Here is a 27,550-nt window from a genome sequence, read left to right as displayed (position 1 = left end):
TAGGGTTAATGGGGTTAGGCTCAGTCGGGCAGGAGGATTACCTCCTGTGATTCTATAGCACAGGAGGGTAATAATGGCTGGCAACAATCCATTGTGTATTTCTCAACTGCAAGGAGAGGAGACCTTGAATGTTCCCAACACACAAACACCACAGTCTCTGTCTGAGGTGACCAATATGCCAGTACCCAGATCTAAAAATGCCACAATTGCTATGTATCAATCAAACCAAAACAACAACAAAAGCCTCTGCTGCTCATTTAAAAAAAAAGTTTGAGGGATTGGGGCGAGCTCAGTCATCCTCCCAATTGCCACACAGGTGTGAAGGCCTGCGGCAGCTCTCAACCCCACGTGGAAAGCTGGGTGCAGCAGCACACTTCTAACACAAGGGCCAGGAGGAGGAACAGGTGGAACCCTGTCTTCAATGATGGGAACTGGAGAGGTGGCTCAGCAGGGAAGAGCACTGACTGTTCTTCCAGAGGATCCCCCATGCTGGTTCAGGACTGTTTGTAGCTCTAGTCCCACAGGATCTGATGGCATACACGCAGGCAAACGCAATGCTGGCTCTCGGGTTAAAGCACCCAGACAGATCTGCAGAACTCACACAAATGACGAATGTCCCCTGGCTGTGGCCACTCTTGTTAGTCCAGCCTTAGAGGTCAGAGATGGAATCCCCAGAGTTAGTGGGCTACTAAGATTAGCCACGTGAGTGAGCTCTGAGTTTCAAGGAATAATAGGATGCGGGCACATGCTCTCATAGATGTGCTGTCACTCATGCATGCACGTGAACACACACACGCGCGCGCACCCCAAAAGGGGGGAGAACAACATGGAGAGCTCCTGGGGTTGACCTCTGACCTCTACACCCACTACACATATGTGCAAGTGCACATACATACACACACAGCTGATGAATTATTATTGTTGGTAGAAAGGCGTTGGTTCTTTATATCCACAAGCCTGTTTCCTTCTTTGTAAAGCATGGGCATTAGATGAAATCAATCTTCCCTAACTTTCCTGCACCATAAGAAAGATGATCACATTCATCTTTTTGGGAGGCACTTGCTGGTCCCTCCCAGTCACCCTGCTATCCACTGTTTAGAAAGCCTGCTGAGGACACTCAGCTCAGCTCACCCACTGAAAAGGTGGATGTCTGAAAACAACCCCGAACCAGCTCAGACCTCCTGCCATCATTCCAGGTGAGGCTGAGACAAGAAGAGGGGACAAAGGGATTGCTTGCAGGTTTATTGGTCTCATCTCTAGAGAGTACACAGGCCATGTGGCTGGGATTAGAGATAGAGTCAGAGACGGTATTTCCTGATCCTGTCTGGTCCTAGGGGATTCTGCAGGGAACAGTTTCCCTGCCTCTGTCTCCCAAGGCTCTAAGAATAAATGCAGGAATAAATGGGCATGTCTTGATTTTGACTTTAAAAACTCATCCTGGAAAAATAAACTTTAGTGAAAATTCTAGTCTGGGGCAGGCAGAGAGCGAGTGCCAGCCTGATTCACTTCCAGGTGCTGGCGTTCCTCTGCTCTGTCTCTCTGTGGAGCTTCAGGACAGTACATAGACCTCCAGTAGACTGGAGACAGCGTGCATTCGGTAGAAGATGCCAAAAGGCAGGCAGATGTTGACGATGGCCGCCCAGAGGGAGTAACCGTAAAAGTCCACCTCCACGGTATTGCTGAAGTGCGGGCGGGCGCCAAAGGCAGGCATGATCCACAGCTGTGGGGGGTGGGGAGGGTGGGGAAGAAAGGCATACATCAGGAGCCTGCTTGTGACTTGTGTGAGCTTGGCTGAGCAGGAAAGAACGGGATCACATCTAGCCTTCTAGTTTGGTGACCATCCAGGACTGAGTGTCACCCAGAGCTAACCTCCAGCATTGTGGAACAGAGGAAGTGTGTCTAACTAAACTGGCCCACTCCTCAGCAGGGGACCCACCTGAAGTCACTCTTCCCACCCTCTTATCCTGGCCTCCCTGTCAGATGGGAGCTTTAATAGGTGATGTAAGAAATTGATATATATGCTGAAGGAGCTGGGCATATGTGTGCTTCAGTGCTAGTGGTAGACTAGAGCCAGTCAAGCCTAAGGCTGCCCCGCTCCAACCCTCCTCTGGTACTTACTCCCTGTCCCTTCAATGTATAGGAGAAGTCTAAGGCTAGACTCCTGCTTCACCCCTAGATAGGAACTCAGACCTTATGGGTGTAGGATATGGGACAAAAGGTCAAGTGTTCAAGGCTAGCCTCACCCCTGTGCCAATTAACTCCATTCTCAGGGGATATCATATCCTCTCTCAAGTTTGTTTCTGTTCTAGAAAATGAGCAACGGGAACCATGCTGCAGAGAGTGATTTGAACTCAGATACTTGGAGAAAGAATGGTCTTTTGGAAGACAACTCCCAAGCAAAAGGCTAGGCTGAAGGTGGGGAAGGGGCAGAGGCAGACCATAGACCACCAAGGGCCCCAGACACTATGAGTTCTGAGCCTTATTGCTTCTACTTTTAAGGTCAGGGGTTGATGACTGATTTTATTTTTCTTTAAAGTAAAATTGACTGTTGGAAGTCTGCATAGGGGGTGGGGGTTAGCTATGCCTGTGTTAAGGGTGTTTCTACATGAGGGATATTCTACTGTAGGATATAGTAAAAAAAATTGTCTGTTTCGTATGGAGTCAGATTTCATTAGAGATGCTTTTTGTCCACTTGAGATGTGCAGTTTTCAGTAGGTGTAGGTGGGGACTGGTGAAAGATCTCACCCCAGAAACAACATTTCAGGGACCCAGCACACAGTTCAAGTTCCTTACATAAAACGATACATAAAATAACTTATATACAGACATCCTTTTGTATACTTCAAATTACTGTGTTCACAATATAAAAATATTATGGGAATTGCTGATACTTTGTTCTATTTAGGGCATAATGACAAGGAAAAATTCCTGTTTAATAGGATCAGATTTTTTTCCTATTATTTTCTGTCTGAGGGTTGGGCAAATCCTGGGGGCATGGGACCTACAGTCCCAGAGGCTGACTGACAGTCCCTGCAGGTTCACGGTTCTGTGTCAGATATTTCTGTGTTGGGGACTGTGTCTATGTTGGGGCATGGTTATATTGGGTGTAGCTATGCTAGGAGTGTTTCTCTTTGGAGGGTACCCTCTTCTTATGAGGGCTTCTGCTTGGGGTGTTTCCTTCCAAAGAACAGACTTGTGCCGGATGACGACTCTCACTTTGCCGAGTCACCTGGAAGGGGGCAGCTGCTGTACACGCCGCTCTTCCCAGCTGGCCCTCCACTGTACCCTGCCAACGGGCTGCTCACACTTACCCTGATCTCTGTGACTTCCTGAGGCTGTTCCAATTATTCTGAGAAGCAGGCAGGTCACAAGATCCTGGGAGCTGTCACACCTCCCACCTGGGGGTGAGGGCCCTCACCCCCACACAGCTCTCGGCTCCTCTCACTTCCCCCTCCCCCTCCATGTCAGCCTTCCCTGGGATCCCTCCATCAGCTTGCCAGAGGGCTGGGGATTGCCTTCTGTCCTTGTGCCCTGAAATGCTGTGTGCCTAGAAGCTACAATTGTCCCTCTCTGAACCAGCTCTTATAGAAGATTCTAGAATGAGTTTGGGGCAAGACAGAGAAGGTTAAGTGGTCATCAATTCTCCCCCAACCTAGGGGTGCCCCCCAACCCATACACCCCCCACGTCACTGGACTACTCACGATGACGTTACAGAGCAGGAGAAACAGAGAGATGTCTTTCAGGCACCGACGTCGCCAGTGGCACCTGGGGGCCGAGATGATAGCTACTGCTTCCTGAGGACTTTCTGGGTTGGGAATGACCAGCCTGGGGGTGGGTGGACAGGAAGGCAAGGTGCGGATAGCATCCAGGTTAGCAAAGGTGATGCCTTGGCAGGGCTCCTTGGGGGGCATTTCACGAGGCTCAGCCCCAGGAGGTCCCCGATGGAGGCTCTCAATGATGAAGACATTCTGGAAGGTGTGCTGAGCAATCATGAGTAGAGCGTGGGACAGGTTGAGCGCCCCCTGCAGGTCTCTGGGAGAGCCCACCACCACAGCCACGATAGAGTAGTAGGAGATAGCATACTGGCCCAGGGCGGCGCCCATTAGCAGGGCCACATCCAGGGTCCGTGTCGGGTTCTTATGATGGTCCATGGCCCGACGGTCAAAACGATAGATGACTGAGCCACTCAGGCTGACCAGAGTCATGAGCCCCAGACAGACAATGTTAAAGCTGTAGTAGATGACCAGGGCTTGTCGGGTGTGGCCTCTCTCTCCACTCACCTGGACCTCATAGAGGATGAAGACAGCCAACCCCACCACAAAGAGGAGTAGGCCCAAGACTGGGCCGGCAAAGAAGGTCTCCCGGAACAGGCTGACCCTGGACGGTGTGTGGCCGTGGCCGTGGGTGGAGGCGAGCAGCCTTCCCACATTCTTCCACATGACGTACAGCATGGTGGAAGCAAAGAGGCTGTACTCGATGTTGAAGGGATACAGGTAGAAATAGCCTTTCTGGAAGATCTGACAGATGGCAGTGCTGCAGAGGCACGGGTCTTCTTCAGCTGTGCCTCCTGCACGCTTTGCTGTGGAGAGAAGGACACAGGACTGGACGCTAGCCTCCCCGAGGCCAGGGGTTCTTTCTGCCAGCCCAAAGGACTTCACTCTGGCATCTCCATTCAGTCCATAATTAGTCATTGTGCCAGACACTGCAAGACAAGGCTGAGCTAAAGATACAAAGTAACAAAAACCTGAAGCAGGGAGAGGAGCCTCACTCAGTTTGGAAAGGTTCTTGGCCCACAGGTGTGAGAACCTGAGTTTGACTCCACAGTACCTGGGGCCAAAAGAGGCATTTGCTGAGGCCCCGGGTGTCCTAGACAGCACTGAATTCCCCTTGGTGCGGCACAAACTGAAGTGATGGTAACAGTGGGGGCAGGGGGCGGGGGGGGGGCAGGGAGGCTGGTCCCAGCAGCTGGAGTGCTGGGCCAGCACATGTGGGGAGAGCCATAGAGAGCTAGCAGCACATGTGGGGAGAGCCGTATGTAGAGAGCTAGCAGCCCTGGGGGAGGTTCGCTTGGCATAGTGACGTGGTGGTATATGCCTGGAATCCCAGCTCTGGGGAGGCAGAGGCAGGAAATCCCTGGGGCTTGCTGGCCAGCCAGTCCAGCTGCAGCTGTGAGGTCCAGGTTTAGTGAGATAAGAAAGCAAGGTGGAAATCTGATGGGTCAGTGGGTAAAGGGGCTTGCTGCTAAGTCTGAAGACCTAGGACCCACGTGATCGAAGGAGAGACCCAACTCTTGGAAGCTGTTTTCTGGCCACACACACCACGTGTGCACACAGAGAACACACACATACATACTCACACTGCACAGATTAAAAAGAAAACCAGAACTACAAATCTGCTCCCCTCCATTTCTCTCATCCCTCCTCACCCATAACCCTTTGTTCCCTGAGATAGGCAGACTCCTTCTGAGGGAGGAAGCAATCTCCCTCAGGTCCACTCTCTACAGCTCTGCCCGCATTTGACAGCCCAACATTTCCTGGTGCTGTGTGCAGGCCCCCACCACGATTCCCGACGTCCCTTCAGTTTGTGCTGCACCAAGGGGGGGATCCAGAATATGCTGTCTAGGACACCCAGGACCTCAGCAAAGGCCTTTTTTGGTCCCACCCCAAGCTGGATCCGCGGATGAAGAAGCTGAGGCTCAGTGTGGTCTGAGGATTGTAGTGGGTGAGCCAAGAAAAAATGACAACTCCCAATACCGCAGCCTCCCTCGATCCAGTTTCGTCTGTTAAGATGACCGCCTGCCTGGGGCTGTGTTCACCCTCATCGGGATTCCCTGTATATACACCAGGTAGGCCCTCATCAGCCCTTCTAGGCTGGGGTGTCCTTGCAGGCTAGGGCCATGCTTCTAATTTCTGAAGCCTCCCCTGTGACAGAGGGTTTCCAGGTGTTTGTGGGTGTCTTAGTTATCTAGTTTGGTCCTGGAGAGAGGAGAAGTCCAGAGCACTAGACACAGAGGACCCTGAGGGATGTTCTTCCTTAGGGTAGCTCACTGGCTATAAGCAAAGATACATCTGAGCACTTCAGTTTTAGGCTCTGTGACCCTGGGCAACGACTTAGCCTCTCTGTGCTTAGTTACTGCTTCTATAAAACAGGAACATTAGTAGTATATATCTCCAAAAAGAAGTGGTTACATAGAATATCTGAAGCACTTTGCACTGCGCACGACAGTCATAGGCCCAAGTGACATCATCATGACGTCATCACACTAGGGGTGGTTTCCTGCCTCTCCTTCCTCCACATGCTGGAATGGCTAAGCCACTCTGCCTTCCTTCTCTTTCCTCAACTCCCTCACCCTGGCCCTTTGTGAGGAAAGTCAGGGCTCCTTCGCGGCGGTCAGATGGAGATCTGGACAGTATGGCCTAGACTGTACCCTCTAGGATGAGGAAGCACATTATACACTCTTGTTCCTTGTCACCTCACCCACACTTCTGAGGGAGTGCCCGGGGTGGGAAGAGGTCCCCAGCCTCTACCTTTACCACCATGCCCTGGCAAGGACATGGTTGACTGACTATGAATACGCAAAGCGGCCATCCAATGCCTGGCAGCCACAGGGCTGGTGTTAACCGGGAACTTACAGTCAGGGGTGAGGCGGGTGTGGCTGGTGTTGCCATGGGAACCACTGTAGGAGTGGGCCTGGTGCACGGACTCATCCACTACGGCTGCCATCCAGATGGCAAGGTTGGTGGCGAGGGTGAACATGAGCCCACACCTGTTTCAGGATGATGGATGAGGTGATTAAAAAGCTCATGAGGTCTTGGACTCATGATGGGTCCCTGGCAAAGCAAGGCAGGGTCAAGAGCCCTCCTGGAAGGTGGGCTTATGAAGTGAGGAGGCAGAAGGGCCCATATGAACAGGAATGGTGAACTTGGAAGCAAGACTCAGCCCAGTGGGGTGTCAGCTAACAGAGGGCCAGTGGGTGTCCTGTGGCTTAGACCCCACTAGGGGAAAGGGCACCCTTCAGTCAGTGGAAAGCAAGAGGGCAGGGAGGAAAGGATGTAAAGAGAAGGGCCACACCCAGGACAACAAGCCCGCTCTCTCATGCTAGGTGAGCCCTTGGCCCTCAGACACTAAGCTGTGGTTCTTACCGGGTCAGGTCCAGGTGGGTATGGATACAGTCTTTAGCGGAGATCCAGAGAAAGTAAGTCTGCACAGAGAGAGGGGGGCAGGCGCAGGACTGTGTACGTGGGCTAATCTCCAGACACCAAAGCCTACCCACACCCAGTGTGATGCTTCGTCTACCCCAATAACCCGTATACTAAATGGTCAGGTTTATTTTAGCTTTACAAAGGAGAATGAATAATTTCTCTTTCTACTCTACACTGAAACATTTTTTTAAAAGGGTCTCTCTCTCCCCCTTTCTTTAAAGATTTATTTATTTATTTATTTATTTATTTATTTATTTATTTATTTATTATATGTAAGTGCACTGTGGCTGTCTTCAGACACCCCAGAAGAGATCATCTGATCTCATTACAGATGGCTGTGAGCCCCATATGGTTGCTGGGATTTGAATTCAGGACCTCTGAAGAGCAGTAACCGCTCTTAACCGCTGAGCCATCTCTCCAGTCCTCTTTCTGTTTCTTAAAGGTTGAGAAAATGTCACCTGTAAAACACTTTCACCTTGATGAGATTGGGGGGTGGGGGTGGGCACGGGGCTGGGGTGATAGACTGCCAAGTGTTTTCTTGCATACCAAATGATGTATTTTGGGGAACAAGGTCAGCCTCAGGCCTGGTCTTCCTCAAGTCTCAAGGTAAGAAAGGTCTTTGAGGATTTTTGTTGTTGAGACAGTCTCTCTAGGCAGCCCTGGAACTCCATCTGTAGACTAGGCTGGCCTCAAATTCACAGATGCCTGCCTGCCTCAGCTTCTCAAGGACTGGCTTTGAGCTCATTATGTAATGGTGAATGACCTTGTACTCCTGACTGTCTGGTCCACACCTCTGGCCTCTTCGTGCATATCCCCTGCCATCTTCTTCCTTTGTGGATTAGAAAGGCCTTGCCCTCTTCTAACGACCTCTGAACCCCTGTCATGGGACTAACCGACATGGAAGTATTTTGTGTTTTCATTTTCCCTGAGCGTTCTTCAGACTTATAAAATGTAAAAGACTGAAGTTATATTAAATGCTGCAGCCACATGTGAGTGGCATCATTCATCCATGTAGCCACCTTGCTTACACTAGAAGGTGAGCTTCTCTTCTGGTCCTATGCAAGAGCAATCCTGCCTCGGCTTAGTCAGCTCTTTCAAAACTATCTTTATGCAACACATTAAAAAAAAAATTGAGAGCCAGGTGTGGCTCACTACTGAAATCTCCCCAACTTGGGAGGCGAAAGCAGGAGTTCAAAGCCAGTCTGGGCTGCTTGAAGTGAGTCACAAAGGGAAAAAGAAAAGAAAAGAAATTGATTTGAACTTGTCTGAAAAACTGTAACTTACGGGATGCCCTGCCTCCTAAACAAATATCAAACACAGAGCTATGGCTGAGACCAAACAAGCCCCAGCCATGGTCATGGCTACAGCACAGCAGTAGGCAGAGACTGACACCCCCCCTCCCCCCATAGACATCCAAGGTTCTATTAGACAGGGCCAGCTGTCACAACTTGCACCTCTTGGGTGTTAATTACTGACACCACTTAGGCTGAACTAAAATTACAGCACCCCTAAGTAGAAGCTGACATTTAGGTGCCACTTCGTGAGTCAGTATCCCCTCGTTTATGGGGTCATATGATCTCTACCACAGTCCAGTGCCATTTGCTGAATTGCTCAGGGATGGGGCGGGGTATGTGTGGGGCTCAGATCTCCTGACCTCTTGCCAAGCACGAGGCTTGGGGACATTCCTTCTACCCACCTGGACAATGACAAACACGGCTTGGATGATGGGGTGCAGGATCTTGATGGCCGACTGGCACTCAAAGAAACTGGAGTAGTAGCCAGTCTTGAAGACATCCATGACAAGGGTGCAAATTCCAAAGAGCACCAGCCCACCTGGGAATCAGGGCCAGCAGGGGAGCGGTGTATCAGAGAGGCAGGAGGCGGGGCTTGCAGGGCGGATGATAGGTTCTGAAGGGTGAGGGGTTAGTCGGGTGGGAATAGGGCATGGGTGGATCACTGGAAGGAAGAATGGATTGAGTTGGAGAGGTTAGGAGGTCAAGTGAATGGATGGATGGATGGATGGATGGATGGATGGATGGGCGACTGTATGTCTGAAAGATGAATGAATGGGTGGATCCAAGGTTGAATGGATAAATGAACAGGTGGGTGGCTGGATGGCTGGAGATGAATGAATGAAAGAAAAGATGATTAGATGGATAGACAAATGAATGGATTGAGAGACCACTGGGTGGATGGATGAGAGAGAGCATAAACAGGTGGGTGGGTGGGTGGATGGATGGATGAATGGGGGACAGATAAACGGATGATGAGTGGGTGAGTGGGCAAATGGAAGGACTGAAAGATGAGTAGGTGGGTGGGACATGGTGCAGGATTGACTGGGAAGAGGAAGGACATCCTATGTGCCCCCCCCCCACCTCTCTGCACAGGTAAGGGCAAGGCCTCTAGACAGACCTTGCCAGCTGCTATCGTCTTCTGCTTTTCCCCTCACGAAGGCTCTCTCTATGATCATCTCTCCAATCTTTACACAAGGCAATGAAGCTCCTTCCTTTAACCCCTAGAACCCCCTCCCGCAGGAAGCCCTCCGCCATGTTTGCTCTTCCTTCCCAGGGCACTGCACACCTGACTACCCCAAAGTCACACCCTGAAGGTCCTCCACGAGTCCCAGACTGCAGCTCCCCAGAGTGTCCACCCCACTCTCATCCCCATCTCCCAGGGCACCTCGGAGCCAGATGGGACCAGCATGAGCATCCCGGTAAGGCACCGCGTCTGGACAGCGAGCGGTGCGGAGGAGGTAGAAGACTATCCATAGCGCGGCCAGCAGCATCATGGTGGTGAGCAGCGCGAACACGTCCGTGTCATACACCGCCACCTTGTTGAAGGCACCGCCGCTGATGAGCGTGCAGGCGAGCAGCAGTACGTTGACAGCCAACAGCACCGACAGCAGGCGGCCGCCCTTTTTCCACACCTCACGGGGGCTGGCCCGAGGCCCCGGCAGGCTCTCATTGGGATGCGGGACCAGTTCCTCCGACATGGTGGGGGCGACTGGAGGAGGTTGAAGGGATCACTGCGAGGTCCGAAGCCGGGGCGCGGGGGGGGGGCAAGGACAGGATTCTAAGTCAACTCAGGGGGCTCTCCTTTCCTCCCATGTGATCCCTGGATTTGGGGACCCCGGAATGTGGGGACTAAGGGTACTGGACCAAGCACTGGGGAAAACGAGAAAATCTGAAAGCTGCACCTTCCCTACCTGGCCTGGAAATATTGTACAGAGAGAAGAAGAAGCGACCCTAGGCCGAATCCTTTACAAAGTCCCACTCCCCAAATCTGACAGTCCCCTGGCCAGGGACACGCACCTGGCTGCACCGGAAGCCGACACCAAGTTGGGGGTCAAGGGGCAGCAAGCGTCTCCTCTCTCCCACGCCGGGCTGGACCGGTGCTTTATACCGGAGAGGGCAGAGTGATTTACAGCCACAAGAGCTCGGCTCCATAAACCTCTCAGTCCCACTCACATGATCCATCTTTTCTCCGAGCTGAATTTAGGGAAGCCAGATAAGGTGAGATTTATATTTACCTGTTAAGATCCCCTCACCCTGTAGTGCTGGTGCTGCCAGGGTTCGGGCACGGCCCCATACTGCTGTACACAGAGGGTCCTATGCCCCCCAGCGCCCACTTAGAGATCACACCCACCCAAAGACTGCAGAGCTGACCCCCACCCCCGTTGCCCGCTTGCACCTAGACTCCGTTGCAGCTCAGGAACTGGACGGAATTTTGGATCTTGTTTGCTGTCCCGAGATCGGGACAACAGTTCCCCTTTTCCCACCTGCCCTCAGAGTGATCCGAATTCGGTCTTCCTGTATCCCTACTACTGCTGCCCAGAGATGCTGGTTGGATGTTGCAAAGTCTGGGTCCCACGCGGTGCCCTCAATCGGGCTGCAGTCGTTTAGCGCCCCCTGCTGGAGAACTGTTGTTTGACCCCCCACGAGTGTAGGCTGACCACAGGACTGCTGCGCCCTGCTTGCGGATGAAGGTCTTGCGGTGGGTCCTCCTGCTCCTCTGGGCCCTCTGTCCTCCAGATCAGAATTGTCTCTCCATCCCACCCTCACACATCATTCGTCAGCTCTTCACCTGTCCTTTTGACTGGTGAAGAAATCAGGGAACCCAGCACCCGGAGTTCTGTCTAGGCTGTATTAAATGTCCCTATATTGGGCTTCAAGGGCTGCAACGCCAGAGTGGACACTTTTGGAGCAAGAGAGCTGGATTTCACTTGAGTCACGTCTGTGTGCTGAAAAGCATGGCGTTTAGGACCCAGGGGAAGCTCCTGGGCGGCTCCCTGGGCAGTGAGAGATTCCCCCCTCCCTCCCCCGGTGTGCAGCTCAGATGTCCTGGTAGTCTGTAGTCGTGGCTCTGGCGCTCCGCATCCACCATCTGCGGCAGCAGGGGCTGGCGGCTCAGGCCCCTGCCAAGCCCCTTCCCTCAACCTCATGTCTCAGCCCTAACCCGGCTGTCCTCCCCGTCCGGGGACATTTCTCGCTGCCCCTTGCCCGTCCCGTCCAACTCGGGCGCCATGAATGACCAGTATCACCGGGCCGCCAGGGATGGCTATCTGGAACTCCTTAAGGAGGCCACCCGGAAGGAGCTGAATGCCCCTGACGAGGATGGCATGACCCCGACTCTCTGGGCTGCCTACCATGGCAACCTGGAGTCGCTGCGCCTCATTGTGAGCCGCGGGTGAGTATGCCCACTGCCTAGCTAGGAAGACCAGGAAGAACTTCCTGGAACCCCGTGTCCTAAACCTCATGGCATCGCTCACCCTCTTGCCTGAGCTGCCCTTTCCCCCTACGGAAAGACCCTAAGGTGGGGCCGTGCAGCCTGCTGTACTTTGAGAGACACAGGTGGAGGGAACATAAACTGAGCTTGTGACAGTTGTGGACTGGATGCAGGGATTAGAGGAGAGGAACTTCGATTTGGGGATGGGATCCATGATTATAGGATGGGGGCTGCAGAGTTATTCAAAAGTCAAAGACATTTTTTGGGGGGGTGCCTGGAAGCAAGAGTGAAAGGTAGGTGGGAACCAGAGAGAAGGCTGGGAAGTCTCCAGGGGCCTTGAACTGGGAAGGCCAGGAATGAGAGACCTTTGCTGCCTACTTCCCAATCTAGCAGCCAGAAAGGATGTCCCTACGACTCCGATAGCTCCCACAGACTGGCCTTCACCATGACCTGTGCCTTCTGGGGTTTACAGGCACTGTCCACACTACCAAATGTCACTGGTTCCGCCAGTGATTAACTCTCTGTACCCCTCCTCCTCTGCAGGACCCAGGAGTGGGGAACTGTAGTGTGCAGAAAGGACATCTGCCCTCCACCCCATCCTCTCTCTGGCGTTGTCCTGGGAGGGAGGGTGGGCACAGAGTCCAGGGGTCTGGAGGAGGAGTCAGGCAATGTAGATTCAGGGTCACTAAAGTGGTTTGAGGTGGGGGAAGGGGACTAAATCACATTACTGGAAATATCCTACCCACCAACAGTTTAGTAGGACTGGTGTGGCCTAGACAGGAAAAGGATGTCTCAAGAGGGCTCATGTGAACGTCTCAGGCTCTATCTAGGGGTCAAGGTCAAGGTCAGAGGCAGGGATTGTGCTGACCACGGAATTGGAGGGGACCCTGGATATGTAGGGACATGGTCCCCTCTTCTTCTGTGTCTGCTCCTTCAGTCTAGCAGCATGTGGGGACAGTGTGGAATGGTACAGCTGAGACAGAGCCTGACTCCAGGAGGGCACACAGTGCTACTATATCCCCTGCCCCATCCATCATAGAGGATCATGGGAGTCTCGTGCAGTTGCGGGGAGGGGGGGTAGAGAAGGAAAGAGAGCTGTCCAAAGCCCTGAGGTTCTAGAGAGACAAGGATGTGTGCTCGATGAGGGAGGGTCTGTTGCTGAGACACCCTTCCCCACAGGATCCTACCGGACTTGGTAATCAGAGGGGGAAGCTGTGGGAGGGGCCGTGTTGAGGTAAGGGAGTGATTCTTCCCCCAGACCTGAGCTGGCCTTGTGGCCTCATTGGTGTGGGGCAGGGCCCCTTGCTAAACCCCGAGAGAGAGGCAAGATTCCCACGGAAGCCAGCAGAGCTGGGTGGGCTGGAGTCAGATGTGAAGGGCATTAGAGAGGGAGGGGGCAAAGCTCCGTAGGGCAGCCTGAACTAGGGAGAGCAGCGTGGCCAGGTCGCCGCCCTCTTCCTCTCTAGTTCTGGCTGTCCCCACAGTCCCCTTCTGGCTCAGGCCAAGACCCGACACCTGCTCTAACACTGGCATTGCCAGGCCTGGCCCCGCTCCCTGCAGACATGGCGGTGCCCACTGTGTACCAGCGCGCACCCTCTCATGCTCTTCCAGGCTTAAGCCTTAACGTACACACACACACCACCCTCTAGTTCTCTGACACAGTCACCCTGTAACATGTGGCTTCACAGGCCACCGCACCTGCCTAGAGACCCAGACTCGGGCCTGGCCCACCACCACTCTGGGCCAGCTCCCCGCAGGGTCCATGAATAATTCACTCCTTTCTCTCAGCGCATCAAATATTTATCCCCTGAGATTCCCAGCCTCAGTTCTCTAGGGGAAGGCCCGCCCCACCCCACCTCCTAGGTAGCCCCGCCCCTTTGTGGGTTAGCTCTCTCAGTCTCTCTGTCTCTTTCTGTCTCTCTGTCTCTCTGTCTCTGTCTCTGTCTCTGTCTCTGTCTCTGTCTCTGTCTCTGTCTCCGTCTCTCTCTCTCTCTCTCTCTCTCTCACACACACACACACACACACAAAGTTTTCGGTAATCCTGAAGCATCTGTTGACTCAAACCTGCTGGTCTGGAAGTCTAGGTCTCAGCCCCATGGGTTTATTTTTAGGGTAATGGTTTTCAATCTTCCTAATGCTACCACCCTTTAAATGCTAAGACCCTTTAATACAGTTTCCCCATGTTGTGGTGATCACCAACCATAAAATTATTTTGTTGCTACTTCATAACTAATTTTGCTACTGTTATGAATCGTAATGTAAAATACGAGATACAGGGTCGTGATCCATAGGTTAAGAACTTCTGCTTTAGTGGCTGCTACATTCCAGGTCCAGGGGTTTACCTTCTTTTCCTTTTTCTTCTCCTCCTTCTCCTTCTTCTCCTCCTCTTTCTCCTTCTCCTTCTCCTCCTTCCCCTTCCCCTTCTTCTTCTTCTCCTCCTCCTTCTCCTCCCTCTTCTTCTCTTTCTCCTTCTCCCCCTCCTCCCCCTCCCCTCCTCCTCCTCCTTCTCCTCCTCCTCCTCCTCCTCCTTCTCCTCCTTCTCCTCCTTCTCCTCCTCTTTCTCTTCCTCCTCCCCACAATATTCCAATCGGACCCCAGGTCTGGCTTGCTAAAGGGACTCATCCTACCTCTCCACCTGCTGTCCCTACAGGGGTGACCCGGATAAGTGTGACATCTGGGGAAACACACCCTTGCATCTGGCAGCTTCCAATGGCCACCTGCACTGCCTGTCCTTCCTCGTATCCTTTGGGGCCAACATCTGGTGCCTGGACAATGACTACCACACGCCACTGGACATGGCCGCTATGAAGGGCCACATGGAGTGCGTACGCTATCTGGATTCCATCGCGGCCAAGCAGAGCAGCCTCAACCCCAAGCTGGTGGGCAAGCTGAAGGACAAGGCCTTCCGCGAGGCGGAGCGGCGCATTCGCGAGTGCGCCAAGATGCAGCGCAAGCACCACGAGCGCATGGAGCGGCGCTATCGGCGCGAGCTGGCCGAGCGCTCCGATACTCTCAGCTTCTCCAGCCTCACGTCCAGCACCCTGAGCCGACGGCTGCAGCACATGACACTGGGCAGCCAGCTGCCCTACTCGCAGGCCACGCTGCACGGTACGGCCAAGGGCAAGGCCAAGATCCAGAAGAAGCTGGAGAGGCGCAAGCAGGGGGGCGAGGGCACCTTCAAGGTCTCCGAGGACGGGCGCAAAAGCGTCCGATCGCTCTCGGGCCTGCAGTTGGGTAGTGATGTGATGTTTGTGCGCCAGGGCACCTACGCCAACCCCAAGGAGTGGGGCCGTGCCCCACTCAGGGACATGTTCCTCTCGGACGAGGACAGCGTCTCCCGTGCCACGCTGGCTGCCGAGCCTGCTCACTCGGAGGTCAGCACCGACTCAGGCCACGACTCTTTGTTTACCCGCCCTGGCCTGGGTACCATGGTGTTTCGAAGGAACTACGTGAGCAGCGGGTTGCACGGGCTGGGCCGAGAGGACGGGGGTTTGGATGGAGCAGGCACGCCGCGGGGTCGGCTGCATAGTTCCCCCAGCCTGGACGACGACAGCCTAGGCAGTGCCAACAGCTTGCAGGACCGCAGTTGCGGGGAAGAGCTGCCCTGGGATGAGCTAGACTTGGGCTTGGATGAGGACCTGGAGCCCGAGACCAGCCCCTTGGAGACCTTCCTGGCCTCGCTGCACATGGAAGACTTTGCCTCTCTCCTGCGGCACGAGAAGATTGACCTAGAGGCTCTGATGTTGTGCTCTGACCTGGACCTGCGCAGCATCAGCGTGCCCCTGGGGCCTCGGAAGAAGATCCTGGGGGCCGTGAGGAAGCGCAGGCAGGCTCTGGAGCGACCCCTGGCCCTGGAGGACACGGAGCTGTGAGTGTCAGTCTGGAGGAGGGGTGGGTGGGGTCAACCTTTTCAGGAATGGGAGTCGGCTTAACACCACATTGCATAAAACCCATCAAAGCTGTAATCAACTACAAGAGGCCTCGTTGTTGTAATTTAACACAAGCTTAGGAGAGAAAAAAAAATAACACAAAACCCTGCCTGTTTAATAATTGGAGGCTTTCTTATCACTGTTGACAGCGTTGGGATAATCCAAATGAGGAAAAAAAATAAGCATTTTAGTATGGATGGAATACATGTACAGGAATCATGGGTAGGATTTTCAAAGCCGTTTAGACAGGGTCTTAAGTAGCCCAAGCTGGTCTTGAACTTGTTATGTAGCTGTGAGCTATCTTCTGATCCTTTGACCTGCCAAGTGCTGGCGTCTGAACCCAGGGCTTAGCCCACACTAGGCAAGCACTCTCTACCGACTATGCTACAGCCCAAGCCTCAAAGCTGCCCCTTTCCAGATCTTTGAGCAAGTGCTTTTGTTGAGTCCTGAGCCCCATTCCCAGTGTGCCACAGGTGAGCAAGCAGAGGAATGGAGATTAGACTGTAGCTCACCCCAGGCTTCACCACTGCCCCTTGCCAAGGTGACCTGATCTGGAGTTAGTTTTGGCTCCAGGGCCCGGGGAGAAGCCAGTTGGGGAGGAGGCCACAGCAGCAGCTGCAGCCCCTCTCAACCTCCCACAGCCTCAAGGCAGTGTGTTCTACCCGCTGTTCCCACTCTGTGCTCCCCACACTGTGCTCCCAACAGTTACAACAGCAATCTTGGAGGCACAACTGTGGCTGTAGAAGCATTCATTGCTGCCCAAACCCTTCCCTACTCCTGCCCACTACAGCATCCCTCAAGCCCACTACCCTTCTACTTGGTACGCAAGATCTTTACCCCAAATGGCTGGGGCAGGGGTGGAGTCGGCGTCCCCCATTTCTGACCACCGGTCTACAGAGAGACGGGTGGCCAAGTCATCAGAGTGGCTGTCTTGGAGGAAATGAGGTCTTTGAAGGCTATCTTCTAAACCCAGGCTCTGTCTATCTCTCCACAGATGAAAGAGCTCTTCTCCTCAGACCAAATGAATTGCAAGTTGCCACAACCCACGGTGGGGCCAAGAGGTCCTCACCATCGCCATTCCAGCTGTCCCTTCTCCAGGAGCAAGGGTCACATGGGTCATTTCCCTCTGAAACCCGGTGTGCACGCTGAAGCAGAGGTGTAGCCTTGAGGCACCCGGAGGGACCACAGTACCCCAGAGCAGCACTTCTGATGGCTGTTGGAGCCCCCGAGTCTCCTTCATTGAAAAGCTCTGAATTACAAGAGAATTGGTGGAGGGTCAGCCCTGGAAGGAGAGCAGGGACTGATTGACCCTGAGGGACTTGATGACATCACAGCTGAGGTAGAGATAGAGCAGGAGGGAGCTTGACCAGTCACAGGTCCATTACCTGCTCCACCTGTCTTCTCCAGCCTTCGGGGGAGGGGGGCTCCTGTTCTTTCTCAGGCTGGAACCCTATTGCCTCCTACTTACTATAACAGAAGAGTTTGGGTACCCCCTCCTCATGCGCCCAAGAAGGAGGTTCCCCAGTCAGACTCTTCAGCCAAATGCTCCATCTTTCCTTCCCCAGCACATCCCCTCCTACAAAAGGCCAGTGCCCTCTTTTCATCCACTGGCCGTGGCCACAGCTGGAAAGCCATGCTGGGGTAGGCTGGAGTAATTAGTCCTCCTCCCAGCTCATTCTGGGGGCCCAGGCTGTCTCCTTTAACTTCATCCAACTCCACCATGAAGCCTTGTCTCCCCAGGGCTTTCAGAGGACCAGGGGATCTAGATGCAAGGTACAGCAGAATTGTGGCCCCCAGGCCTGGAAATCTCTGGCTGTAGAATGGCACCTGTTAACTGCCATGGTGTCTCCCAGACCAAGACAGGCAGGGGCTTGACAGTTTGTGTCAGGCCCAGTGTGGGGAAGTTCTGTGAGGAAGATCTTGGTGGATGTAGAGAACCTGAGGTCCTGGTTGTGCCCAGGCTCCCAAGGCGCTCTCTGTCTGTCTGTCTGTCTGTCTGTCTGTCTGTCTNTCTCTCTCTCTCTCTCTCTCTGTGTGTGTGTGTGTGTGTGTGTGTGTTGGGTCTGGTTAGAAGATTCCCTCAGGATCTGGAGGGGCCCCAGCTGCTCTTGATTCTCTGTGGATCATGTAAAAGGGAGAATTCCCCATGTGTCCAGCCCTGGAATGGTATGGAGGTGAAAGCCAGAGCAAAGGCTAGCCCAGAGGGCCTCCTTAGCATGTGTCCTCACAGCAATATCACCGAGGTTATGGATGTGGCTAAGTCTCTCAGGAGCCACACACGTGCAGAGTCATATCTATCCTTCCATGGATTTGCCCCTCCTGTCAGCAGTGGGTCTCCATCCCAGACTCTTGCTTGGAGAGCAGAGAGCCTCTAGCTCCTCCTTCAACTCCCTAGACTGGGCCGAGGGAAGACCCCCAGAGACCTCTGTGTTCTGTCTGGAGGTGCACTGTCCTGTACACCCAGTTCTGAGTGTGGAGGAGGTGGCTTTTGTCCCACCACCACCTTGAGTCTACCCCTCCCCCCAGCCTTCTTGTTTTCTGGGCCCAAGCCTGGGGCCACCTCCAAGTGCCGACTCTTCTTTCTCAGAGCCCCAGGTACTGTTCTTTCTCACCTCTTCTGACTGTTTACTTCCTTGGCCCCTCCTGGTTCTCCCTGCCCTGGGGTGGGCCAGATGCTGTGACCCTCGCCGTTGTACCCCAAACCCTTCCCTCAGACTGATTATATTTTTGGTACAGCATGTTCTCCGATGTTGTAATGCTTTCGTTCTGTTCGTTAGGCACTGGGGAGTGGGTGGTGGATAAGAAAGGTTGGGGTGGAAGGTGGGAGGTGTCAGGTCTATTCATCAGAGGAGTCCTTGAGCCCCTCACCTCTGTACACGTCTGTCGGGATCATTCCTGGCATCTCTCTGCCATTGCCTCTCCTCTGCTTTGGTCCCCAAACCTGTAGCAGCTGAGGGCAGGATGGCGTTATCTCTTCCCACCAGGCCCTCCTGAAAGCGGACAAGAAGCCATTCTCCTGAGGTTTCCGCCTGTTACCCAGGATCTGAGCTTTCTCATTCCAGGGGAGTCTCCAATAAGTGTCTCGATTTCCTTAATTATCCCTGTTAAGACTTTTTGGGGTGCCAAATTTGGTACTTTCTTCTCTCAGGGATGTTTTCCCAAACAGGTGGGCAGTAGGCTCTGCTTTCTCAGCCAAGTCTGGGGTCATCTTGTTCCATCCAGGATGAAGTACCCAACCCAGCACCAATTAGAAAGATATATAGGATGTAGGTGCTGTGTTGGTTGCTTAGCAACCACCTAGTGGTTGTAGGTCATCTCCACTTTACAGATGAGAAAAATGAGGCTCTCCGAGGTAGAGAACACAGGTCTTCTTGGCCACGAAGTCCTTCTACCCAGGCCACCAAAGGAGTGAAGATACCATTCAACCAGCCAGGGATACACAGCATGTGCAATTGTGACTACTACTTGTCATCTTAATTATTGCTCCCAACTCTGGAAAGGTACACTAGTCCCTGCCCATACAGCCCAGGGGAGGACCTAGGGGTTAAGAAAGACTTTCAAAGACAATACAGAGTGGGCTGGGGTGTCAATGTTCAGAGACTAAACTGGAGGCAATGGGAGCTTGAGTCTCCAGGGGCCAATGTAGCTCAAGGATGGGATCCTGGACACAGTAGCAGGTAGAGTCTAAGAAACCAAGGGGACTTCAGACACAGATAAAGAGAAAATTTTTATCCTCCTCCTCCTTCTTCTTCCGCTTTTCTTCTCCTTCTTCTCCTTCTCCTCCTCCTCTCCTTTTTTTTTTTTTGTTTTCAGGTTTATTGAAAATATGGCATAACAGATTAAACAGCTCCACGTGGTGTTAAGGTTTAGAGAGACTGTCCAAGTCCAGAAGCGTCAGCATCTCCTTGGTGTCGGGATCCACCTCAATGATCTCCTGGTCTAGGGCTGAGATCTCAGGAACATAATTATCTCTTCTCTCTCTCTCTCTCTCTCTCTCTCTCTCTCTCTCTCTCTCTCTCTCTCTCTCTCTTCTTCCTGCAACTTGATAAAGTTACCTCTCACAGGACCTCTCTGAATCTGCTTCATCAGATGTGTGACATAGCCGGCTATCTTGTTCCGAAGCTTTTTGCTGGGGATAATGGCGATCTCCTCGCACACGTGCTTGTTGGTGTGGAAGTCTTTACCCAGGCGCGTGTAGTACTTCTGGATGATGACCCGGGCCACCTTCTTCACGGTCTTGGTGCGAACGCGGCCCATGTTGGCGGGTCTCGGTAAAAGAGCCCTCCTCCTCCTCCTCCTTCTTTTCTTCTCCTTCTTTTCTTCACCTTGTTCTCCTCCTCTTCTCCTTCTCCTCCTCCTTCTCCTTCTTCTTCCTCCTCCTCCTCTCCCTCCTCCTCCTCCCCCCCCTCCTCCTCCCCTCCTTTCTCTTCCTCCTTCTTCCTCTTCCTCTTCTTCTCCTCCTCCTCCTCCCTCCCCTCCTCCTCCTTCTTCCTCTGAAGATTAAATTGCTCCTTGCCTTATATACATATACCTATATCTAGCCATATGTGCTCATAAAATCTGGGGTCTAGTGAGATGGCTTAGTGGATAAAGGTGCTTGCTGCCAAGCCTGGTAGCCCGAGTTTGATTTCCAGGATCATGGTAGAAGAAGAAAACTAGCTCCCATAAGTTGTTCTCTAACCTCTACCTTTGCGCCATAGTACAAGCTGGTACACACACACACACACACACACACACACACACACACACACACTAAACGTAATCTAAACAGAATCTGTGATAGCTAAAGCTAACAGTTGTGTAATGTGACACAGTTTTTCTTGGACTGAAAGAAAGTGCTGTGTTCTCACTCTGTGTTTTACAAAGAACCTGCAAAACTCCCTGTTCCTTTGTGCATATAGCCTCGCATTAAAAAAACAAACAGGGAAACTGTACAGGTTTAGAGAAACTAGTTCTTAGTTTGGGGATTTGAATCTGGTGATGTTTCCCGGAAAGCCCACGCAAAGCACATGTACACGCACATACACATGCACTCAGCTGGGTTCATGATTCTAGACAGTTTATGGCCAGAATCTGAAGAGCTCCAGGGACCCTGGATCAAACAGCTTTGGGTTGGGGGCTGGAGAGATGGCTCAGCAGTTACAAGCACTGACTGCTCTTGCAGAGGATTTGGGTTTGATCCCCAGTATCCACATGGTGGCTCACAACCATCTGTAATCCCAGTCCCAGAGGCTCCAACATCTTCCTCTGCAGGTACTATACACATTCATGGCACACAGACATACAGAGAGGCAAGACACTCAAACAGGTAAAATAAAAATATCGGGTTTTTTTGTTTTTGTTTTTGTTTTTAAGTTTGGGTTGGATGTTTGTGAATTCAGTGTGTTACAATGTGGCGATGTGGTGGAGGTGGGATAAGGGGTGAATCAGCGTCAGAAGAGCTCTCTAGTATGCGGTAAACTCTCTCATTACACAGAGACCCAGAGGGGAGGAGCTGGTCAAATACCATACAGCAGCCACGGGGCAGCAACAGCTCAACTCGTGATGCCGTATGTGACCCTCAGCCACCGTGTCCATGCTATGACGGACCTCAGTCACCATGATTTCCCCTTCTCCGTGGTGCATGCTTGAATCAAGTTCTTTTTAAATAAATCAGAGTGAGAGACACTTGGGCTCAGGGGATAGCCACATATGTACAGCCAAACTGCCCTGCCTCCTCCGACTGTGCCGCTCCCTGGGTTTGTTCCCTTATATATACAATGGGCGTTATAATCACAGTGTCACCCACAGGTTATTAGGTGTGTGGTAATGATGATGAAGCACCCCGAGTGCAACCTGATATTTAGTACACCCCAGTTTAATAATGGTCACAGTTACTGCTGGCCTGAGAATGCCCCAGGGGGTACTGCTCATGTTTGCGATTAGCTGGGCTACCCAGTAGATGGGTCCTAGACAACTCCAGGGAGCAGCCTTCCCTTCAGGCTCGCTTCTGAGAACATAGCTTACCCTTACTCTCAACACACCCTGGCTCTCAGTAGAGAGAGCACAGAGACATCTTTATCGCACCAGTAAGGGGTGCTGACACCCCAGCTCAGGGAACAGAGAGTCAACGATGAACCTGCCCATCCCGTGAGAGAACCCCAGGAAAGGCCAGAGGTGTTTTGGGGGTGTCCAAGGAGCTAAGGGTTTCCCCTCATCATGCCTGGAGCTGAACCCTAAACTTTATCATAAATATCCCCTGGGAAGTGGAAAGATTGGGGTAGGTGTTAGTTTCAGGTCGAAGTTGAAGACATGGAATTTCATGGAAGCTAATACATGTATTTCTGAGAGAGGATCTCTCTAGGTAGTTCTGGCTGTCCTGGAACTTGCTATATAGACCAGGCTGGCCTTGAACCTAGAGATCTATCTGCCTCTACTCCCTAAGTTCTGGCATTAGAGGTATGTGCCACCACACCTGGTTGCTTTCAAGTTTTTAATCATTTGTTGAGATTTATAAGGTGTTCAGAACATATGGTAAGTATTGTGTACTCACTTAGCCCTAACAATAAAGCCTCAACCTGGAGCTAGAAAGGCAGCTCGGTGGTTAAGAGTCCATCCAGAGGACTCAGGTTCGGTTCCCAGCACCCACCTGGCTGCTCGAAGCCCTTTATAATTTGAGTTTCAGAAGATTCCATGCCCTCCTGTGGCCTCCATGGACACTGCACACATGTAGTAGACACACACACACACACGCACGGGTAGGCAAACATTGGTACATATAAAATATAAATTAAACCTTGACACTTGTCTATGGAGCAAGTAAGTCCATTGTGGTTATCCTTGTTTTAGAGATGGGAAGGCAGAGGCAGTCGGAACACAGGGCCTGCAGTTGGTGAGGGACACCTTTGATTTGAGACTCCTTGATCTGCCAGGGCTCGAGGTCCTGGGCAGGTGCCAGGCACAGCCACAGATCAGATGAGGGATGGAGATGAGGCAGGATGGGTTGTGGGTCTACAGGCAGGATGCTGGGGGTAGGTGTTTGGGAAGACAAATGTATCTCAAGCCTGCTGAGATGAGGGAGGAGGCTGGGGAAAGAATTTTGTCCCAACATGGGAGCCTACCTCTCTCCTTTCTGTCACCTTTCTCTTTGTCCCATTTTACTTTAGGGTGCCAGACCTCTAGGGTTTTCTCTTTACCTCCTCATCCACAAATATTTCTCTGTTTCTGTTTCTGTCTGTCTCCGTGTCTGTCTCTCTACCTGTCTCTGCATCTCTGTCTCTGTCTCTCTGTCTGTCTCTGTGTCTCTGTCTTTCTTTCTGTCTCTGCCCCCTCTGTCTTTCTGTCTCTGTCTTTCTGTCTACCTCTCTCTCTCTCTCTCTCTCTCTCTCTCTCTCTCTNTGTGTGTGTGTGTGTGTGTTTCTCTGTGACATGTCTTACTGCATTGCCCAGGCTAGCCTGTGGCCTCAAACTTATCGTATAACCCAAGCAGGCCTTGAACTCATCCTCCTGCCTCAGCCTCCTCTCAGATTGCTAGATGACATCTGGGCACAGTCCCTTGGCCCCCTTGCTGTCTCTCATCCATCTGTCTCCCACTCGCTCAGGCTTCCCATCGTCCTTGTCCTGTCCTGAGCCTCTCCTTCCAGCATTGCTTCCTTCCCCTTCCCTTGACTTCACACCATGGCAGCCTGTGGGGTCGCTCTTCCAGAGCCCATGGTGCCCCCAGGGAGACCGGTGTGCAAATGCCTGAGATCCAGCTGTTCATACCCCAGATCTACTCCTAAATAGCCATGACCTAGACCAGTTACACAACTCTACAAAATGGATCTCAGTTAGTTTTACAGTGGGAGGTTTCTCGATACACAATTCGTACTGGGAACCCAGTCTGGCCTCCTGTTGCTCGTGAGACACACATCTACTGTGACCCAGCTGCATTACTAGTGACACTCACTCTGCACTCCATTCACTTGGCCCTGACTCAAGCCAGGAGCAGAGCTCAGTTAACCAGGCCTGGGGAGGTCTGCAGGGGCTCATGCTGCCTGTTATCCACCACTCTGCATCCCTGAGGATGTTATGGAACAAGCAAAAGGGCAGTTGTCATTTTCATTTTCTTTCATATGAGGAAGTTGAAGGGCAGAGATATTTGTGAAAGATACTAGATCCACACCACTGAGAAGGGGCAGTGTTAGAATGCCAACCTTGGCAGTCCAGACCCTCAAAACTTACACCCTAACCTTTCTCTGGGTGACTGGCTTGCTGGGTGGGAGGTTCCCAGTCCTTGGGAGGGAGGGGGTGGACAATAGGAGAAGCAGCCGGTAGGATGCACCCCTGTAACCCTAGCACTTACAAGGCCAAAGCAGGGTAACACGGGTGGGCCTACCTGTGCTATGGAAAAGAGACCCTGTTTAAAACAAAATAGAGCTTGTGAGATGGCTCAGTGGGTAAACCACACTTGCCACACAAGCCTAGTGACCAGAATTGGGTCCCTGGAGTCCATATAAGGTAGAGAAACAACTCCTTAAAGCTGTCTGGTCTCTGCAAATGCTCCACCTCTGTGGGCAGAGGTACCAGAGTGGTAAGATTTGAACCCAGACCCTGAGTCTTTGGGCAGTCCCCTTCACCTCATTCTCCAACACCTCCCACTTCCCCTCTATACAGACCCTGTGCACTCCATTCACTTGGCCCTGACTCAAGCCAGGAGCAGAGCTCAGTTAACCAGGCCTGGGGAGGTCTGCAGGGGCTCGTGCTGCCTGTTATCCACCACTCTGCATCCCTGAGGGAACACAGATGGCTCCGGAGAATGTGTGAGTGCTGGGGTGAAGGCTGTCAGGGTTCTCTGAGGAAGAGGCAGGGGAGTATGGGGGGGCTGGGGAGGTCCAGAGCTCTCCTGGAAGGCTGCTTTTATTTGTAATCCCAGCATGTGTGTGTCTGTGGCTTTGTTCATTTGTCCATGCCTTAGTATCTACAGTTTCCCAGGAGGTGTGTTTGTGTGTGGTGTGAAGTGTATTGTAGTATATGTGTATGTGTGGTGTGTGTGTCTCTCTCTGTGTATGTAGTGTTGTATGTAGTGTATGTATGTAATATATGTGTGTGTAGTATGTATATAGTGTATGTAGTGTGTGTGTGTGTGTGTGCAGTATATGTGAGTGTGTAGTATGTGGTGTGTGTAGTGTACGTGTGGTGTGAGTTTATGTGGTGTGTATATGTGTATGGTGTGTGTGTAAATGTATGTGGCATGAATGTGTGTGTGGTATATATGTATGTGTGTTGTGTGTATAGTGCGTTGTGTGTGTAGTATGTGTGTACATGTTTGTGTGAGTGTGCATGTGTATGTGCATTCTCACAAAGGGCTGAATCCCCACTGTTTTGTTTGGAGTCTATTTTTAGACTCTTCCTCCTGCCTATCATCTATTTTTAGGGCCCCAGCTCCTTTCAACTGGAAGATCCAAGTTCCCAGACACACCTGTCCCCACCCCTCACCCTGAGTCAGGGCCCCACAAAACTTATGCTCTAACCTCATTCTGGGTGACTGGCTTGTGTGTGTGTGTGTGTGTGTCCCCAATCCTTGGGAGGGTATGGGCACCAGACAGAAGAGTCAGTGTTCTAGAAGAAGACAGTGGTAACATGGAGACCAATACATTTTCAGGGGCACACGTGCTACTGAAGGCTTGGAGAAGGTTCCTCTATGTTAGGGTAGGCTAGCCTGCTTCTCCTTAGGATGATGGGTTCTCTTTCTCAGCTCCCATGATCCCACCTATGAATGGGGATAACTGTAACCCCCAACCCCCAATCACTGCCCATTTCGAGGTTAAAAAAGAATTCTTAGCCCAGTCCTCAACCCAGTCCACGTGGAGGATCAGCCAGGAGACCTGGAGGACAGGAGTCTGGGCACCAGAGGAACCTGAGCTGGTGGCAGCGGGAGCTGACACACTGAGTGGCCCCCGAGTCCTCCATACGCTCTGTGTAGAGTATTCAGTATTACGGAACAGAACTGGGAAGGGGAATCGTTCTCCTGAGGCCCCAGCCTTTTCTGTGCATACCTGTGCACCTGTATGCATGCATGCACACACGGGGAAGAACGAGCAAGGAGAGGGGCTGGAGGAGCACACACATCCCCTTGCTGCGACACAGTCATCTGTTATCAGTCTTTGGACCAATGCAAGAGTTAAAACCATTTCAACAACTGGACAACACTATACTGCCACACTCACAACGGCACAACCAGCGTCACTGGATGAAATCTGCCTCCAGCACACGGCCAGGGCGCTCACGATGGCCACTGTCATCTCTCTCCTCTCCAGGGACTCCTGCTTCATGCCTTCCATCTCAACTTTCTTAACACACATACACCACACACACAAACACTACATACACAGACAGAGAGAGACACACACACACCACAATACACTACACACACACACACCATACACAAACATATTACATACACAAACGACATATACAACGCTACATACACAGACAGAGAGAGAGACACACACACACACACCACACATACACTACACACACACACCATACACAAACATATTACATACATAAACTACATATACAACACTACATACACAGACAGAAAGAGACACACATACCACACATACACATAACTACACACACACACTGCACACACCACACACACACACACACACACACACACACACACTGAGCAAAGCCATAGATACACACACATGCTAACTCACAAATAAACACAGCCTTCTTCAGGCTCAGAGAGGTTAAGGCCACATAGCAAATCCAAACCTTGCTCTAGAAGCTGTTCTTGGTTTTGGCCCACAGAACCCATAGCCCCTGCTTCCCTTCCAGTCCAGCAACTGTGCCCAGCAGGCCCAACATCCACCAGTTCACCTCATCTGTCTCACAGGAGACAGCAGTGCTGTCCTGGTGTGAGGAGAGGAGACCAGTGATCCCCGAGAGATCTCACCAACAGGGAGCCTATGAGGCCAGTGGCTCCAGCTCTGGTTCTGAGGGGTCTACCTTATCCAGTAACTTATAGGGGTATCCTGGGCAACAGATCCTTTCTCTGCAAGATGGGAGAGGCTGAGAGGCCTTGGAGCATCGGCGGAAGCAGCCCTGTGGCCTTCAGACCTGCCTTCTTCTCTTCCTTCCTCCTCCCTGGTTCCCTGAGCCACTACTCACCCGACTTTGTCCCCCACAGAAGGGCTGGCAGCCGAGAAGGCTGGCTGCAAGTAGAGGCTCGAGCGGGGGCAGGGTTCTTGGAGAAGAGGCTGGTACTGAGATGCTGTGGATGCTGAGGTCTGCCGAAGCTGGGGGAGCTCCGGGTGTTGGTCCCACTCTCAGCTGGCTAGGATCTGAGCCATGAACCCCATCACTTCTTTCCGGGCTTGTACTGCTCCACCCTGGTGAATAATGCCATCCGCCTGGGGAGCTGGGCCTTGCTAGCTCTTTGATGAGTTGGGGGAGGCATAAGTGGGCGGGGACAAGGAAGGGCCAAAGAAGGAGCCAAGGCTCAGACCGTAGAAATGGTTAAATTGCTAACAATAGGTGCCACCCCAAGCTCCTCAGGGCTCTGTGTCCTTCTGACTCTCAGTAGCCCCCTTTGGGCTCTGGGCCAGGGTGGGACTCTGGCTCACCCCACCTTGACCACAGCAATAATTAACCCCATGAACTCAGCGCATAAAGATCCAAATCACAGAGGGGAGGAATCACTGAGGCCTCAGGTAGGGGAACCC

General features: G+C 52.3%; 3 protein-coding genes across 6 annotated transcripts; 1 reads left to right on the top strand and 2 right to left on the bottom strand.

The window, feature by feature from the left end:
- Nucleotides 1–1,229: 1,229 nt before the first annotated feature.
- Otop2 (otopetrin 2) lies at nt 1,230–27,226 on the bottom strand. Of its 4 annotated transcripts, none has more exons than XM_021177062.1 (8): nt 26,990–27,226; nt 10,515–10,597; nt 9,883–10,206; nt 8,900–9,036; nt 7,144–7,202; nt 6,634–6,767; nt 3,703–4,580; nt 1,230–1,720 (listed from the first exon to the last, which is right to left on the bottom strand). In XM_021177062.1, the coding sequence occupies exons 3-8, from the start codon at nt 10,193–10,195 to the stop codon at nt 1,550–1,552; spliced, it is 1,692 nt and encodes a 563-aa protein (XP_021032721.1). In that variant the 5' UTR covers nt 10,196–10,206; nt 10,515–10,597; nt 26,990–27,226; the 3' UTR covers nt 1,230–1,549. The 4 variants fall into 4 exon arrangements, with proteins under 4 accessions (XP_021032721.1, XP_021032720.1, XP_021032723.1 ...); XM_021177061.1 differs by having other exon boundaries at nt 26,997–27,226; XM_021177064.2 differs by lacking the exon at nt 26,990–27,226 and adding an exon at nt 10,982–11,073 and having other exon boundaries at nt 9,883–10,228; nt 10,515–10,691.
- Nucleotides 11,535–18,595, top strand: Ush1g (USH1 protein network component sans). The gene is made up of 3 exons (XM_021177065.1): nt 11,535–11,889; nt 14,579–15,796; nt 16,852–18,595. The coding sequence occupies exons 1-3, from the start codon at nt 11,726–11,728 to the stop codon at nt 16,853–16,855; spliced, it is 1,386 nt and encodes a 461-aa protein (XP_021032724.1). The 5' UTR covers nt 11,535–11,725; the 3' UTR covers nt 16,856–18,595.
- Nucleotides 18,152–20,114, bottom strand: LOC110304579 (40S ribosomal protein S17-like). Its single transcript, XM_021175973.1, has 3 exons — nt 19,874–20,114; nt 19,739–19,829; nt 18,152–18,275 (listed from the first exon to the last, which is right to left on the bottom strand). The coding sequence occupies exons 1-3, from the start codon at nt 20,112–20,114 to the stop codon at nt 18,152–18,154; spliced, it is 456 nt and encodes a 151-aa protein (XP_021031632.1).
- Nucleotides 27,227–27,550: the final 324 nt, after the last annotated feature.

Source organism: Mus caroli, chromosome 11, assembly GCF_900094665.2.
Source record: "Mus caroli chromosome 11, CAROLI_EIJ_v1.1, whole genome shotgun sequence".
NCBI lineage: Eukaryota > Metazoa > Chordata > Mammalia > Rodentia > Muridae > Mus > Mus caroli.
Note: the sequence above shows the minus strand (reverse complement) of the source record. Positions and strands in the feature narration are given on the sequence as shown.

Bases quoted from the DNA above. Each gene is read 5' to 3' on its own strand.
- Otop2 (XM_021177062.1), bottom strand. From the start codon at position 10,195: ATGTCGGAGGAACTGGTCCCGCATCCCAATGAGAGCCTGCCGGGGCCT. The intron at 7,203-8,899 runs GTGGGTAGAAGG...CTCTCTGTGCAG, and splicing joins CCGTGTTTGTCATTGTCCAG to ACTTACTTTCTCTGGATCTC. The intron at 6,768-7,143 runs GTAAGAACCACA...ATCCTGAAACAG, and splicing joins ACCCACCTGGACCTGACCCG to GTGTGGGCTCATGTTCACCC.
- Ush1g (XM_021177065.1), top strand. From the start codon at position 11,726: ATGAATGACCAGTATCACCGGGCCGCCAGGGATGGCTATCTGGAACTC. The intron at 11,890-14,578 runs GTGAGTATGCCC...CTGTCCCTACAG, and splicing joins CGCCTCATTGTGAGCCGCGG to GGGTGACCCGGATAAGTGTG.
- LOC110304579 (XM_021175973.1), bottom strand. From the start codon at position 20,114: ATGGGCCGCGTTCGCACCAAGACCGTGAAGAAGGTGGCCCGGGTCATC. The intron at 19,830-19,873 runs AGAGAGAGAGAG...AGAGAGAGAGAA, and splicing joins GGAAGAAGAGAGAGAGAGAG to GAGATAATTATGTTCCTGAG. The intron at 18,276-19,738 runs GGACAGTCTCTC...CACAGAGGTCTC, and splicing joins ATGCTGACGCTTCTGGACTT to TGGGGGTCTTCCCTCGGCCC.